This window comes from Rhinopithecus roxellana, chromosome 19, assembly GCF_007565055.1.
Source record: "Rhinopithecus roxellana isolate Shanxi Qingling chromosome 19, ASM756505v1, whole genome shotgun sequence".
NCBI lineage: Eukaryota > Metazoa > Chordata > Mammalia > Primates > Cercopithecidae > Rhinopithecus > Rhinopithecus roxellana.
Window position 1 is genome coordinate 55,220,070 of NC_044567.1, and position 16,767 is coordinate 55,236,836.

Below are 16,767 nucleotides of genomic sequence, written 5' to 3' on the forward strand. Positions count from 1 at the left end.
CCCATGAATAGAATATGGCTCACCTTCTTCCTCAGGAGAGTAGAGGCGACACCAGGGGGCTAAGGAGCAAAGAATGAGTCTGAGTCCACATGCTGCTCCTTGATAGAGAACAGCCCTGAGGAAAACCCAAGAGTCAGTCTAGCCAGCCCAGCCAGCCTGGGAGAATGTCTCCCTCTCCCACCTCCTGAGGATACCTTGAAGTTCTGAGCTTCTAGATATAAGGTCTATAAGCAAACCATTACACACGAATGCTAACTTAAAAGACTGCCCTCCTTACTCCGAATCCCACTGACTACGGCCACACTGGTTAATTCTTTCATGCTTACCTCTCCTCATGTAAAAGGGAAATAAACATCGTACACGGACTTAGCTGTCCCATTGCTCCTCCTTACTCTTAAATCAGGAAGGATGGAAAGAACACTTGAGTCAGGGTGGTGGACGTACCAGTAAGGACAGAAAAGTGACCTTGTCCCTTAGGGACCAGCAGTCTAGCAAAGACAGGTTTATACATAATTACAACTCCTGGAGTAAAGGGGAAACCGTAGCGCTTAGCAAGACTGCAGCCCTTACTCTGGTCTCACCCTGTTCCCCACAGTTCAGCTTATTATTTTTTAAGGCAGGGTCTCACTCCATCACCCAGGCTGGAGTGCAGGGGCGCAGTCATGGTACACTGCAGCCTCGACCTCCTGGGCTCAATCGATAATCCTCCCACCTCAGCCTCCCCAGTAGCTAGGACCACAGGCACGTGCCAAGACACACGGCTTTTTTTTTTTTTTTTTTTTTTAGGCAGAGTCTCACTCTGTCCGCCAGGCTGGAGTGCAGTGGTGCGATCTCAACTCACTGCAAGCTCAGCCTCCCGGGCTCAAGCAATTCTCCTGCCTCAGCCTCCCAAGTAGCTGGGATTACAGGCATGTGCCACCAGGACTGGCTAATTTTTGTATTTTTAGTAGAGACAGGGTTTCACCATGTTGGCCAGGCTGGTCTTGAACTCCTGACCTCAGGTGATCTGCCCCCCTCTGCCTCCCAGAGTGCTGGGATTACAGGTGTGAGCCACTGCGCCTGGCCACGCACGGCTATTTTTTAATTTTTTTGTGCATACAGGGTCCCCCAGACTGGTGTGGAATTCCTGGGCTCACACAATCCTCCTCAGCCTCCCAAAGTGCTCAGACTAAAGGTGTAAGCCACTATGCCCTGACCCCACATTAAGCTTAGTTCAACCCCCATATCTCTTTAGGAGCCAGTCTGAGGATATGAAAAGGCAAGAAATTAACTTATTCAACGAATATGTATTGAGACTGTACTGTGTGCCACAACTTCTGCTAGGGCCCCACGCTATGATAGGAGGGATCCGCCCAGATGTGAGGTTTCACCCACTGTGTGGGCGGAGGTGGGGATGATCCAGTGGAGATCTAGTCTGGCAGGCCGGGACCGAGACCAGATTTGAACCACTGCTATGGTTTTTGGTCAGTTGTTTCAAAAGCCTTGGACAATCAGCCTAGGCTTCCTAGGCCCATCACAGATCCTCCTCTGACAAGTCCCTAGTGGTCGTTGGGGTGTAGGAGCTGCTAACGTTAGCCCTTCAATGTGTCCCAGGGGCCAGGAGGCACCTCCTCCTTTATCACAAGGCTATATGTTTACATTAACATTCCCCCAGTAGACTGAGATCTCTGATCCCAGTACCTGCACCCAGCGCAGGCCTGGCATTCGGTGGGCGCTCAGTTAATGCCTGGCGAATGAAACCTTGTGCCTCTTCCCTGAAAACATTTTCTGAGGGCGCACTCGTAAAATGCCCGCTGCAACTGGCCTGGCCCCTTCCCTCCCCGTCGAGTCCGTTTTATCCGTCAATCTTCCTGCGTCCGTCTGCCCGCCAAGGCAAGGCTGTAGTTTCCGATTTGAGGATTAAGGGCTGCTCTCGGTCGCGCCCTAAAGCTGCAAAAGACTGGTACCCCTGGGCCCCGGTTGACAGCGACCCCCAGCTGGTGACAGCGGCCTAAGGCGACTAACAGCGGGGTCTAGAGGAGAAAGACGCTGCCGCCGTTAAAGGGGGTTGGTCCTGTCCCTAACTGGGGGGCCCCGCCCCGAGATGCGAGGTCTGGAGGGCGCAGCGTTGCAGTACCCACCTCTGCCAGGGCCGTTTCGGCCGCCCTGCTCCGCTGCCGCGAACGCAACCACCGCCGCCATCACTTGCCTGCGCGCGTCGTACTGAAAAGACAGCGCTGGAAGAACGCGGAGAGCGCAGACATTGCGATCGATCGCCGATCGGTCAGCGGGGGGCGGGGATACCCGCTGGGCGGGGCCATAAAGGAGGAGCTAGGGGCGGGGCTATACGGAGCTCCACCCCAGCCCAGAATGCCGGGACTCAGGATTCCCTAGTGGTCCCCGACCACTGCAGTTGCCCTCTCCCTGCGACTCAGTCTCCCACTCCTCTCCCTGGCCGTGCACGAGCCTGCCACTCCCGGACCAGAGCTCTCCTATGTGCTAACTCCCTGCACGAGCTTTGCAGGCCGAGTCTTGTGAAGGGGGACACCCACCAGATCTTCCTTCAGACCCCCTGCCAGTCTCCCCCTCCTGGTAAGCGGTGGCCGGTCACTCGGCCGCCGTGTGGGGCCACGTTCCCTACCTAGGGGGACCCCACTGTCCGGCAGGACAGAACTCAGGGACCACCAGCCTAACTCCAAGTTAAGAGTCTTGGTGCAGGTTTCTGGATCGCCCTTATCACCTTAAAAAAAAATGTTTTTTTGTTTTTTTTTTTTTTTTGAGACGGAGTCTTGCTCTGTCGCCCAGGCTGGAGTGCAGTGGCCGGTTCTCAGCTCACTGCAAGCTCCGCCTCCCGGGTTTATGCCATTCTCCTGCCTCAGCCTCCGAGTAGCTGGGACTACAGGCGCCCGCCACCTCGCCCGGCTAGTTTTTTTGTATTTTTTAGTAGAGACGGGGTTTCACCGTGTTAGCCAGGATGGTCTCGATCTCCTGACCTCGTGATCCGCCCATCTCGGCCTCCCAAAGTGCTGGGATTACAGGCTTGAGCCACCGCGCCCGGCCCAAAAAAAAATGTTTTTTTTGAGATAGGATCTTGGTCTGTTGCCCAGGCTGGAGTGCAGTGGTGCGATCATTGTTCACAGCAGTCTCAATCTTCTGTGCTCAAGCCATCTTCCTGCCTCAGCCCCCTGAGTACCCAGGACCACAAGCGTACCTTCAGTTAAGTTTTTTGTTTTTAGTAGAGATAAGGTTTCACTGTTTTGCCCAGGCTGGTCTTGAACCTCTGGACTCAAGCAATCCTCCCACTTTGGCCTCCCAAAGTGCTGGGATTACAGACGTGAGCCGCTGCACCCAGCCCTTATCACCTTTAGAATCCACCGTGTAGACCCTGTAGAAGGTTCACATGGGGGAAACTGCACTTTTGGGGAAGGCCCGCAGCCTGAGGGTGCTTTCCTGGGAGGGTGGGCAGTTGAGGACTGTGATGTCTAACTGTTCTGGACCCTGGCCAACCTTTGCCCTGCCCCTCAGGGCTCGTCTTTCTCCTGATCACTGACAGAGCCCAGGAGACCCCAAAGAGAAGACAGCCAGTGAAACGGCTTTGACCTTTGGAAGAGCAAAGTACCTGCAGGACTGGCCCTCAGCAGATGTCCTGCAGAACAATGGTCAGGGCAGACGGTCTACCCAGTCCCCTGGCGTCCTCTTCTTCTCTCTGTGGTGGTGCTGTGAGCACAGCTAGCCCTTTAAGTCAGCTCTGTGGCCTCGAGCTCCCCCAGAGGCCCTCCGTGCTTGGAAACCCCTAATTAAGGTGCAGGGAGAAGTGAAAACAAGCAGCCAGAGACAGGCCCTGCCTGGGAGGCTGCCCAGGGAGGAGGAATGGCCGGGCAGGCGGGGATTGATCCAAGGGTCAGTGCTCTGCACCTCAGGCCATCAGCACTGTTAGGACAGGTAGCTCTAGACAGAAACGTGACCACTGTGGGTCCCAGGAACACTCCCCTCAACTCGATAAGCATCCAAACTGGACCTTTCCATCTCCCCTCATCTTCTCCGGATCCCCAGGTGCAAGATCTGAATTCCAGGAGCTCACTCAGCCTCTCCTTTCTCAGGACACCACTGCCCAGCCTGTGGACAGCCTTAGCTCTGGCTGCAGCATCGAGTTTCAAGGGGAAAGGATTGGCTCCAACTGAGCAATGGCTTCTCCCTAGCAGGCGCCATATCCCTTGGGACCTTTCCCTCATCAGAGGTGGGGCCTGTTGATGGCAAACGTCCCATCCTCTTGTAACATCGCCCCGTATCCACTGTGCCCAATGAACTGCTCTGGCACCCATTAGGAAGCCAGGTGATGTCTAGGAGAACTGGATGTGAAGAACAGCCGTGAGAATGCTTCCTCAAGACCCCGTAGTGCAGGACACTGGGGGCTGCCATTCAGCTTGGGCCGAGGACACCTCCATCTGTCTGTGGGGGTCTCCCTGCCTGAGTTACTCAGCAGTCTGAGTAATTACTGCCTGACAAGAAGGCGGGCACAGCGCACCCCCACATTACACCACAACACCCGCCTTCACTCATCCCCACCCCCTGGCTGGACTCCAAGGCAGCACCCAGCCCTCCTGAGGCCTGAAATAACTCTGCTTCTCACACTCACGCCCAGCCCCAGCCAACTTTTCCTAAGATGCTAGAGTTTGTGGGCTAGGGGGTCATGGGGAGGCGGCTTGGGGAGGTGGAAGGAGAATTATCCCACATTCAGGCCCTGAGTCAGGCCCACACTTTATTGTTGATCTGTGATGTGACATTGAGCAAGTTGTTCATCCTCTCTGGGCCTCGGTGTACTGACAAGAGGACCTCTCAAGCTCCCAGTGTCGGGGCTCAGGCAGGCAGTGGCGTCAGCACTGCCTTGCAGCTGGTGGCTAAGAGAAGGAATGCCTCACCTTCTGTTCCTACCCCAAGAAGGACCAATCTTTTTTCGTTGTTTTTAACTGCTCCTGTGGCCATGGGCAGTGTGCCCAGAGTAGCAGCCATCAATCTTTTTTTATCTTTAAACACTTTTTTGAAATAGATATGGAGTCTCACTGTGTTGCCCAGGCTGCTCTCAAACTCCTGGCCTCAAGCAATCCTCCCACCCCAGCCTTCCAAAGCGGTGAGATTATAGGTGTGAGCCTATGGTCCTCAGCAAGGACCAATCTTATTCATCTTCAGAACAAGGTTACTTCTTACCTTCAAGTATCTGCATGGAATGCCCTTCCCCCTTCTCAATGTGGTAAACTCAGCTCTCAAGACCTAACTCCAAGGGTACCTCTTCTGTGACTGTTTCCTGATTATCCCATAGTCCCTGGCAGAGCTAGCAGAGCCCTTTCTCAATCTTTTTGACTTCTGTCAAACTCTAAGATGATTTGTGGGTCTTTCCTCTCCCATGACACCTGAAGCTTCTGGAAGCCCAAGCCCAGAGCCTTAGCTCAGATCTGAAGGTTCAGTGCCACCAAATGCTTGTATGAGTGAATACGTCAGACTGGCCTTCTTTTTGTTTGTTTTGTTTTTTATGAGACAGAGTCTTGCTCTGTTGCCCAGGCAGGAGTGCAGTGGTGTGATCTTGGCTCACTGCAACTTCCATCTCCTGGGTTCAAGAGATTCCCCTATAGCCTCCCAAGTAACCAGAATTACAGGTGCGTGCCACCATACTTGGCTAATTTTTGTATTTTTAATAGAGACAGGGTTTCACCCCGGCCAAGCTGGTCTTGAACTCATGACCTCAAGTGATCTGCTCAGCTCGGCCTCCCAAAGTGCTGGCATTACAGGTGTGAGCCACTGCGTCCAGCCTGACCTTTTTTTTTTTTTTTTTTTTTTTTTTTTTTTTTTGAGATACAGTCTCCCTCTGTCACCCAGGCTGGAGTGCGGTGGCACGATCTCAGCTCACTGCAACCTCCGCCTCCCAGGTTCAAGCTATTCTCCTGCCTCAGCCTCCCGAGTAGCTGGGCCTACAGATGCATGCCACCATGCCCAGCTAATTTTTGTATTTTCAGTAGAGACTAGGTTTCACCATGCTGTCCAGGCTGGTCTCAAACTCCTGATCTCGTGATCTGCCTGCCTCCACCTCCCAAAGTGCTAGGATTACAGGCGTGAGCCACCGCACCCGGCCCTGACCTTCTTTTTGACCTTCCTATCATGTCACCTTTTCCTACAAGGAGGGATTCAGTTGGATTTCTGCTTGGATGTCACCTGCTCAGAGCAACTTTCCTTCACTGCCACCCCTACCCGTGTCAGCTCCAGAATAATACTCTGCTTGTTTTCTTCTAAGCACCATCTTCCCATCTTCTCTGGACTTTCCTCATTTGGTCCCTATTAAAATGGAAACTCGACCGGGCCCGGTGGCTCCCGTCTGTAATCTCAACACTTTGGGAGGCCCAGGCGGGCGGATCACGAGGTCAGGGGATCGAGACCATCCTGGCTAACGCAGGGAAACCCCGTCTCTACTCAAAATACAAAAAATTAGCCGGGCCTGGTGGCGGGCGCCTGTAACCCCAGCTACTTGGGAGGCTGAGGCAGGAGAATGGCGTGAACCCAGGAAGCGGAGCTTGCAGTGAGCCGAGATTCCGCCACTGCACTCCAGCCTGGGCAACAGAGCAAGACTCCGTCTCAAAAAAAAAAAAAGAAAAAAAAAGGAAACTCCTTGAGGACAGGACAAAGACACGCCTTTTTCGTCTGCTGAAGTTTTAGCCACAGCGGTGCCCCACACATGCTGAGCCTTGGGTGCATGTGTGTTGAATGAGAGCCTTGGTCCATCCACTTTCCCTTCCCTGCGAATCCCTCTGATCCCAGGCCAGCAGGGGGTGCCGCCTCCACCCAGGATCTCGCCTGGCCCGAACCTTCTCTTCCCTCGCCCAACAGGCCCCTGCGGGACCCACTTTCCAAGGGGCGTCTCCTCTATTTTCCGCGAACCCCTGGAGGGGTCTGTGTGGACCAAGGGAGATCAAAGACCCCCCCACCACCACCCCACCCAGGCGGAGACAGCCCACCTGAGCCCGCACGGGCCCTTCCTTCTCCCTGGAATTTGCAGCTGACCCTTCCCGAATGGCTTGCTCTTCTCCTCTCCCCACAGAAGAACAGTGTCCTGGGACTCGGGGTGCGGGGCAGCCGGGTTCGCTGGAGCTGTTCAGTGCGGGGAAGAGCCGTCGAGACTGGGAGAAGGGGCGCTGGCCAGGGAGGAGACCGGGCAGGGAGCGGACTCGCGATCCAGACTCTGGGCGGCGGTCCTCGCGTCCCAGCCGCCTCTCCCGATGACCTCCAGCCGCGAAGGGCGAGCGGACGGGGGCTGGGCTGCGGGTTCGGGCTCCGGGAGGCCTGCGGGGCCGGGGAGGGGCGTGGAGTGGCCCGAGGACCGGCTTGGGGACTGGGGCAGGTGCCTGGACGGACGCTGGCGGAGGATCTTCCCCGGGGGCGGGTGCAGTGAAAACACCTTGGGAGGCGGCGCCGCGCGGCTGAGCGCTGCTGCCCTGGGAATAGGACGGCGCTCGGCACTGCGAGCTGAGAGCACTTTCATAAATTTTGTATGGGAGGCGCTCCGTGAGCGGGGGCGGGGAGCGGAGCGAGAGGGAGGGAGCTAGCGAGCAAAGGAGGGAGGGAGGAGGAGAGGAGGGGGAAGCCGGGGTGGGGGGGGGAGGAAGGGAGGCGCCCCGCTCCGCCGATCGCTCGGTCCTGCAAACGCGCGCCGGGCGCTTTCCCCGGAGCTCGGCGGTGCGTGCGAGCGCCCTTTTGCAGCAGCCGAGGCGGCGGTGGTCCGAGGGGGCGGAGAGGAGGGGGCTGCGACCGGCCGGCCAGGGGGCGGCGTCCCCCCTCAAAACCGCCTGCAAAGTGATTCGGGTGGCAGAAGCAGGCCGCCGGCTCCGCGGAGCAAGCCACTCGCCCCGGGGCTGAGCAAGCGCGCGGGGCTGCCGGGCAGCACCACGGTTGCTTGCTGGCGCCGGTGTCCTCGGCGCGGGGCTGGAGCTCACCATGCCCCTGAGGGGCCGGGCCACCGGGCACAAGCGGATCCCCGGCTTGCCCCCGCCTCGACGCGCTCGGATTAGCTGCAGCTGGCGCCCAGGGATTTGAATCTGGACCCTGGGAGGGAGTGCGCCTAGGCCGACCTCGGAGCGGCGGCCCCGTGGCCAACATGCTTCGCAAAGGTGAGTTGGAGCCGCAGGGGCAAGTTGAAGTTGAATGCGCTCAGGAAAGAGCCGTGAGCCCGGGAGACGCCCGGCGCCGGGGCTCCGGGTCCGGGAAGTAGCCCCCGGCGGGCTGATGGGTTTCGCCGGGCGCACCCGCCGAGGGGCTGCTGCTGGGGCTCAGCTCCCGTCGGTGGCCAGTTGTGAGACACGGGGTTTGCTCCATGGATCGAGTGGCCAGGCCTAGAGATCAGGCCCGGAGGGGTCAGTCGGAGACCAGAGTGAGCGGAGCCGGCCTCCTGGGACCTTTGCTTTGCTGTGATAAAGTTTTGCACTTGCAGGCTCCATCCCCTGCGCGGGCACACGCCCTTGCTTCTGCCGCTTTGTGGAGGCCGAGTCCGCACGGCGCTGCTGTGCAGCCAGCGGTCAGTGACCGCGCGGCCCGGGCGCTCCCCGCGCGCCCTAGCTCCCCAGACGAGGCCCGGACGCGGACGTCTTCTCTGCAGTCCTGCTCTGATCCCCAGGGATGGGCTCTGGGCATCCAGCTGCTGAGGGTGGGGAGCAGCCAGCGCCTGATGTCCAGTTCCTCAAACTTTCCTTATGCTGGGAGTGGAGGGACGCGAAGGCCGTGCCGCCAGTGTGCGCGACCGGTGCCCAGCTCAACTTGAGGACAGCTGGCTTCGCGACCACCTTAGCTAGACGCCCCGGCAGCCCGGCCCGGTACCGAGCGCGGCAAAGTTGGTGCGGGCACCGGGGAAGTCCCGCCGCGCCCCCACGTGGTTGCCACGCTGGGCGCCGTCCCCCGGGCCCTGGGAGGGCAAGTGATCACGCCGGGAGCCCACGGGCCCCGCCACCAGCTGTTCCAGCCTCTGCGTCTGCCTCTCTCCCCTCCCAGGTCCGAGCGGGCTGTGGCGCCCCGCCGGGATCCCCCCGCGCCTGGCCCGGCCGGGAGGCTGAGAAGCCGCGGGGCCTGCGGTTGGCTGCCCCGGCCCTGCGGGAGCCGGCTGAGGCGGGAGCTCAGGTAGCGGAGGGGCCTGATCCCTGCGCTCCGCGCTCCAGCCTTAATCCGCCCCTGTTTCCATGGCAACAGACCGAGGTGTCGTAAGCACAGGATTCTGACCTCACAGCAGGATGGGGAAGGAGAAAACGCGCACGGGGAGGGGGTGGAGGGGGGGAAGGGGGGGGAAGCGAAGCCCTAAGATGGGCGGAGAGAAGCAGATGTGGAGGTGATGGCGGAGACCCAGATAGAAGCAGGTCAGACAGGTGGGTGGAGGAACCACGCCTTTGGTGGGGCGGTAAAGGCCGTTTGGTGGTCGCAGCTTGGGCTGACCGAGGAAGCTGAGTTGCCCCGTCGTCTTGGAAGAGTCACAAACTTGTGTGTGACTTGTGCCCTCCACGTGGGTCGGTGCAGTGCAGGGAGGGGAAACGCTGGCTGCCTTCGCTGTGGTGTGGAAGAGTCTCTGGGGCTAGTTGGAGAAACCGCTTCGCAGTCACACCCCAGATGCTCCTTTTCCCTGCAGAAAGGGACAAAAAAATCCTTTCAGCAACCGAGCAGTGCTGGCCAAAGTGTCTTTGCCCAGAAAAGGTGCTTTTTACAGAGCTGAGCACGAGCCCAGGTCTGAGAAACTTGGGCCTGGAGCATGCAAACTTGCCCCAGTCGGGAAGGCTTCCTGGGCACCTCTAAGAGACCGCCATGTCTGGGCTGCGGGTCTGTGATAGGGATAATGGAGAGGCACTGACATCTCATTTCCCTTTTGGTCTTTTGTCTTTTGGTAGTTTATAGTTAAAAATGAGCCACCAAGCAGCCCACGCACTTTATTTATATGGTTTAGGTGCCCAGGGAGGCTCCAGCAGCCTCCAAGAGCCTTTCTCTCCCATCCTGGCTAGCCAGAGGCCCAGCTATGGATGAGCCCATTGCATTGTGGAGGCGGCTCCCCGGGCGGGGAGCCTCCTGACCCTGCACAAGAGGTGGCCACTGGAGGCTTAGCAGTCACGTGTGTTTGCTACTCGGGCTGTTTTTTCCTTCCCGCACAGCCTGGTTGGCTGAAGAGGTTCTACCGATAGGTTTCCACCTGAATTGGCCTAAAGGAAGTAGAGAAGAGAAGCCCTGGGGACCTGGAGACCGCCCCTAGGACATTGTGTGGACAGATGACTTGTGTTGGTTCTTTCCTGGGCGGGCAGTTTTCTCTGTTGGCCCCAGATCCTGATCCTTTGGATTTGTTTCTTCTGCACACCTGTATAGGACACTCAGATTCTCTGTATGGATTCTAGGTAGGTGCCCAAAGCCAAAAGCATGCCTGAGGCTAATGCCCAGGGAGGTGGCCATTCAAGTGTCTGCTTCTAGAATTGTTCCCAAAGTCTCCAAGCAAAAATGATATAGGAGGCCAGGTGCGGTGGCCTCCTTGTAGAGGTGGAGTTTCACTCTGTTGCCCAGGCTGGAGTGCAGTGGTGCAGTCTCAGCTAACTGCAACCTCTGCCTCCCAGATTCAAGCAATTCTCCTGCCTCAGACTCCCAAGTAGCTAGGACTACAGGTGCACGCCACCATGCTTGACTCATTTTTTTGTATTTTTAGTAGAGATGGGGTTTTGCCATGTTGGCCAGGCTGGTCTTAAACTCCTGGTCTCAAGTGATCCGCCCACTTCTGCCTCCCGAAGTGCTGGGATTACAGGTGTGAGTCACCGCACCTGGCCAAAATTTTAAAAAATTATCCAGATGCAGTGGCATATGCTGGTAGTCCCAGCTACTTGGGAGGCTGAGGTGGGAGGATCACTTGAGTCTGACAGGTAGGGGCTGCAGTGGGCCAAGATTGTGCTACTGCCCTCCAGCCTGCGGGACAAAGCCAGACGCTATTAAAAAAAAAAAAAAAAAAAAAAAAAAAAAAACACAGACTGGGCACGGTGGCTCATGCCTGTAATCCCAGCACTTTGGGAGGCCGAGTTGGGAGGATCACTTCAGGTCAGGAGTTCAAGACCAGCCTGACCAACATGGTGAAACCCCATCTCTACTAAAAATACAAAAATTAGCCATTCGTGCTGGCACATGCCTGTCATCCCAGCTTCTTGGGAAGCTGAGGCAGAAGAATTGCTTGAACCCAGGAGGCGGAGGTTGCAGTGAGCTGAGATTGCGCCACTGCACTCCAGCCCGGGAAAAGATGCGAGACTCCATCTACAAAAAAAAAAAAAGAAAGAAAGATATAGGAAGTGTTTAGACAGATCTTGCTATTTTCTTGCCTATAATATGCAGAGCCCTATGTGGGGTCCTGGACCTGAGGGAGTGTAATAATTTAATTATGATTCTGAAAAGGGTTTGAAAGATGAAGAAAGAGTAGCCTTCCCTAGATCCTGTGGGGAGGAGGGAAGAGAAGAAAACCCTTATCTTTCTGCAAAGGGCAGGGCTCATGGTCTTGATAATGGGGTGCCCTGTGCAGTGAGGAGTCCAGTGGTATGAAGCCCGAGAGGAGGAGGAAGGCAGGAACAGACCTTGGGCCATGAGGATCATCTTTCTGATTCCTGGTTGTCCTAGTAAAGCTGTCCCCTGGCACGACATTTTGGGAGGACTGGGGGGACTGCCTTGCGTCTCTTAATGAAAGGACTACTGGCCACAGCCCCACCTCTGTGAACTAGAACAGCCCCAGTGGGAGGGAGCAAGCTGCTGACAGTCCTGGTAGCTGAAGGCTTCAGCAGCTGCCCTCCCTGCTTCTCCATCTCATGGCCTAGCCGGCAAAACCAAGGATATTAAAAGCAAGCCTCTGGTTAAGAGGTGAGAGGCAGGAGGGCAAGCGAGGCCCCAAGCCACCCGGCAACATCCAGGAAGGAAGGGAGGCCTGCTGGGGGGTTTGCTTTGCCAGAAGTGGCCTACTTAAGGTCAGGACCCGTGGTTTTCATGTGTAGAGCTATAAAAACAGAATGCAAATCAAGAGCCTCTGGGCTAATACAGGACCTTTCCTTAAAGTTTTTGTCTTGTTAAGCAAGAAAACAGAGTGCCAAATAGGCTTTGTTAAGTGGCAGTCTAATTAATAATTTAAAATCTTGTTACTGTCTTTCATTAGAATTTATCTGTACATCAACCACAAAAATCAGTCAAAAACACTCATTTATAAGTTAATGCCATCCCTGAATAATTCAGCAAGAGCTAGATTAAGGCCTGCAACCCAGCAAGATGCATTTGGTTCCGTTGGTTTCCATGGGCAGATGGGCTGGGCTGGTGGCAGATTTGGGCTTCTCTTTTGTGGAAAGAAGGGAAGGCAAAGGGAAGGAGGGACCGTGGTGGCATCAGATGGTTGCTTGACTTGAATCCAGAGCTCCCCTAGGTGTTTGGAGAGCCTTCATGTGGCCAGATGTGGGCAGGCTACATCTCTGCCTCTCTCTGGGGGCAACCAAGACTTGGAGCTATTAGTAATATCGCTGCCCTTAGCCTCAGTGGCGAGAGGGAGAGAAGAGTGTTCCATGGACGGCCAAGATACTCTTTTTCTGCTGCAGAGGAAGTATAGAGGGGAGATACAAGAGCCCTTATCAAGCTGTGAGACTTTTTAGCCCAAATCCAGGTGCAGAAGTCAGATTTCGGTCTTCCCAGCCCATTTCTGTCCCAATCAAGGCAGGTAGCCTGGTGGAACCAATCTCACCAAAACAGCTTCTTTCCTTGGGAGCTTCTGGGCTGCTGCTCTCCTCAGAGCTCTGGGTCCTTATGCCAGAAAAAAAGAAGCCAAGAGGAGAGATTTTAGGGGAGCACCCTGACAGAGAGGAGAGGCAGAGCGAGTTGCTAAGTAAAGCCCATGCATGCATTTTCTCACCAGTAGCCAGAATAACAGCAAGGACAGCAGAGCAATGTTCCTGTGAGCTCAGACAACATAGAAAAAGTGTTTTGGTTCAGTTCCCACCATGCCAGCACGGAAACAATTCCTTACTGCAGAGTGTTCAGGTCCATTTTCAACAGGGAAACTGTTCATGACCCACACTCCCAGCACGAGCCCTGGTTCCTCCACAGTAGGAATGAGCTTCAGAGTTTCTGGCCTCTGCCTCAGCTTGCCCCCAGAGCCCTCTGGGCGGTTACATGGCTCTGTTGATGGAGACCAGGTAGACACCCCGAGCAGACACACACTCCACGCCAGGAGAGGTTCCTGGCCGAGTTTGAGAAGAAGAAGTCTCGAGAGGAAAAGGCAGGGGAAGGGGTAGGTGTTTGCCCCTGGCCAGTGGTGGAGTTGAAAGCAGATGGCATCGAGGAGGGGGAGTTGTGTGGGGTGAGTCCAGCTCCAAGCTCTGGCCGTGTCTTTGGGGTGAGGCTTGAAAAAGGACAGAGCGGTTCACTTGCTGGAGATGCGAAGGAGGGGCAGGCGTCGTGAAGGATGTCGAGAGCGGAACTGCCTGGTACCATCTGCAGTGAAGTAGTGGTTAAGGTTAAAGCAGAGAGGAGATGACAGGGAGGGAACAGATGGCCGAGGCAGCAAAATAGCTGGCGAAACGGGAGCGGAGCCTCCAGGGACGGCAGAAGCCAGGACCTCCACGCAGAGTGCCGGAAGCAGCCCTTTCCTCGGGGTGCAGTGGCTGGACCTCCCTGGGCAGAAGTGAGACAGAGAGAGGAGTCAGGAAGGGACCCCGGCGCTAGGGTCCCCCCAAGACCTGGAGAAGACTGAGGGAACCGTCAGCTCCAAGGCTAGGGCTACAGGAGCAGGGGCCTCCAGGGATGTCAAGGAACTGGAGAAAGGAGCCCACTAACTTGGTGTCCATCACTAGAATGAGTCACAGCCACCTCGGGCTTCACAGAGTATGCCCAGCCAAGCCTGCTGCGAGGAGATATGGATGCTAGCTGGTAACAGGCAGCAGGCAATAACCTGCTCTTCCCCACCTGCCCGTCCCTGTCCACGTGCTGCCAATAGCCGCTTGTGTTTACTGAGCCTCACTGAGGGTGCTCCATGCCTTATCTCATGCCACCTCCACCACCACCCTGCAGGATCCGTCTGTGCTTATTCCAGATGAGGAAACTGAGGCATAGCTAGTTGGAGTCCCTTTCCCTGGGCCACCCAGCCGGCACACTGCTGAGTCAGGATGCAGCCCCCGCTCTGTCTGTCAAGCCCACCCTCCCCCTTGCTCTCTGGACCTCTGTGCTCCACTGTCTCACGTGCCCATCTGTCTTGATTTCTCTGACATTTGTTTTGCGGGGCGCTGGGTGCTGCTGATTCATTTCTGGCTTCTCACAGAGCTTGCTGGTGGTTCCCATGCACTCCCCTCTGCGGTTCCTCAGGAACTTCTCTGGCAGGGATCTGGGACCCCTGGGGCTTGAGCTGCTGTCTCATATGCCCTCTCCTACTCCCTCTCCCCTGGTGTCTGGAAGACACAGTCCTCACCTCTGTCTCCTGCCCTGGTTTCTTCCTTGGGGACAGAGATGGGACAGTGGGCCAGGAACCCTCCTGCCTGCATTCATCCTCTGAGAAAGGCCCAGGGCCATGGTTTATTTGGGGGCTGGGCTCTGCTTGGGCTCTCAGCCCTGCCCATGGTTTGCTCTCCCTGGCTTCCCTTCCAGGGTGACCTGATGGACTTGCTAGCACAGCCCTGGAACACACCGGTTCCTCCACCTCCACCTGCCCCTCTAGCCTTGTAGTGCTCCCTACCTCCTGGGGGCCTTCCCACAGCCCAGCCCTAGCCTGCCAGGCAGGATGGCAGCTGCAGGGCTCAGCTGTCCTCCAGGGAGGGCTTCTCCTGTCCCCTTCCAGCCACAGTTGAGTCCCAGAGAGGTCAATTCTCCCTGTGATTCTTTAGGAAAAGAAAGAAGATGAAACAAGGCCGGGAGTGTCGCCGATCTCAGGGTGCAGGAGCGTGGAATCCCGCCTCCGAGTGGAGGCCTCCTCTGCCGTGGTGAGGCACGTGCTTCCGAACCTGTGATCACTGTCTAACCAGTCAGTGAAGCGTGGAAACGAAACTGCAAACATCCCCTGCTATCTGATTCAGGAGAGTCACTCTGGAGGCCTCTGTGCTGGCACAGCAATAAAGAGTTGGCACCATAGCACGTATGTGTGTGTGTACAGAAACACACCTGGGAAAGCACGCAACAGCTTCCCTGGAGTGTGTGTGCCAGAGGTCACTGTTGCAGAGCGGTACCCCCCAAGTGCACCAGAGCCTCTGTTGGCACCCACACCGTCAGTCTACTAGCGGGGTTTGGCGCCATGGCACACTGGTGAGCCACTCAGTGGGGGCAGGGGCTCCCAGGAGTGGGCAGGCCAGCGCTGTGTGTGCTACATGTCAGGAACAACACTTGCTGAGTGGGTGTGTGGCTCGCCCTCACAGGGGGTGGGTGGGCACGACTCATGACTTGTCTGCCAGGGGACAGACCACTGCAGCCCCCAGCGATGGGCCTTTGGCAGCTTACTGAGTTGATTCCAGAGGGTGGTGGCATCATGGTGACAACCACATCGGCCAGGGTCGGTCTGTGGGAAATTGAGCAAGAGTCTCTCCCAAGTCAGGACAGAAGCTGGGCTCCCAACTTTCAGCCCACTGAGGTGGTAGGAAAGTTTGCTTCTGCCTCTAAAATCATCCTCACAGGGTTTGCTATCTCTTTCCGGGCACCAGAGCCAGCACATGGTGAAGAGGGCCTCTACATATGCTTATGTTGAGAGATTCATGAGGCCTTAGGGGGAAAATTGGCATTCTTCTGACCATGATTTATTTATAGGGCAATGGGATGATGGGGATCTGGAGGCTAAGATGTCTCCATTAGTGAGACGCACACAAGGCAAGAAGCCTTGCTCTGCATTTGACATTTAGTGGGACGACTGCTACCAGGGAGCTGCTGTTTCTTTCAGAAGGTTTTGCCTTTAATGTTCTATTCATGGGCTTGTCTGAGCAAGCTGGGAGAAGGAAGGGGCACATGTGGAGGTGGGCCTGGGGTCTGCAGCCGGCCAACCTCAGAGGAGGCAGGGCCCAGGGAGGTCACTCGATGGCCAGTGTGGGGCACCTGGGCAGGCCGGATGCTGGGCACAGCGGCTCTGCTCTGGCGCCGCAGCCCGGCCGCCCGCCTGCTGCCGCCTGTCGCTGGCATGTGCCGCATGCCACACGCTGCGTCTCTCTGTCTCTCATCACACACTGCCAGACTCCGCCTCTCACCACAGCCCTGCGGCAACCCTGGCTTTGGCCTTGCCACGGCCCGTTCCTTTCCAGGAACTGTGGGGCTGTGGAAAGATCGCTGAAGCTGGCACCCTGGGGCTGCATCCGGTCATCTCTGGGGCAGACTCAGTAGAACCCCAGACATGTCTCCTCGTCTCTGGGCCTCAGTTTACCCATCTGTAATATGACTAGATCGATGGTCTTTCAAACGTTTTTTTGTTTTTTGTTTTTGTTTTTGAGACAGAGTCTCGCTGTGTCACCCAGGCTGGAGTGCAGTGGCGCGATCTTGGCTCACTGCAACTTCCGCCTCCCGGGTTCAAGTGATTCTCCTGCCTCAGCCTGCTAAGTAGCTGGGATTACAGGCACGCGCCACCACAACCGGCTAATTTTTGTATTTTTAGTAGAGACAGGGTTTCACCATGTTGGCCGGGCTGTTCTCAAACTCCTGACCTCAGGTGATCCTCCCAACTCAGCCTCCCAAAGCGCTAGGATTACAGATGTGAGCCACCACGCCCGGCCTTCAAATGTTTTTCAATAGCAGGAGTTTTTTCAAATGGTACCTAAT

The 16,767-nt window shown here is 56.5% G+C and overlaps 2 protein-coding genes and 1 long non-coding RNA gene across 4 annotated transcripts in view; 1 reads left to right on the forward strand and 2 right to left on the reverse strand.

The window, feature by feature from the left end:
- Positions 1-2,203, reverse strand: part of DPH1 (diphthamide biosynthesis 1) — a 13,778-nt gene extending 11,575 nt beyond the window's left edge. Inside the window, exons 1-2 of one of the 2 annotated variants that reach the window (XM_030922775.1) lie at positions 2,121-2,203; positions 24-115 (exon numbers count right to left, since the gene is read on the reverse strand). The gene's annotated coding sequence lies outside the window, so the exon portion shown is untranslated. The remainder of the gene's footprint in view (positions 1-23; positions 116-2,120) is intronic. The other variant, XM_010388504.2, reaches the window with a different exon arrangement.
- A 5,652-nt stretch (positions 2,204-7,855) lies between these two features.
- Positions 7,856-16,767, forward strand: part of RTN4RL1 (reticulon 4 receptor like 1) — a 92,389-nt gene continuing 83,477 nt past the window's right edge. Inside the window, exon 1 of the mRNA XM_030922536.1 lies at positions 7,856-8,129. Coding sequence (XP_030778396.1) covers positions 8,117-8,129 — 13 coding nt within the window. The 5' untranslated portion in view covers positions 7,856-8,116. The remainder of the gene's footprint in view (positions 8,130-16,767) is intronic.
- On the reverse strand, positions 12,145-15,106 carry LOC104682028. Its single transcript, XR_750644.2, has 2 exons — positions 14,714-15,106; positions 12,145-13,659 (listed from the first exon to the last, which is right to left on the reverse strand). It is a non-coding gene; the product is annotated as an uncharacterized LOC104682028 (long non-coding RNA).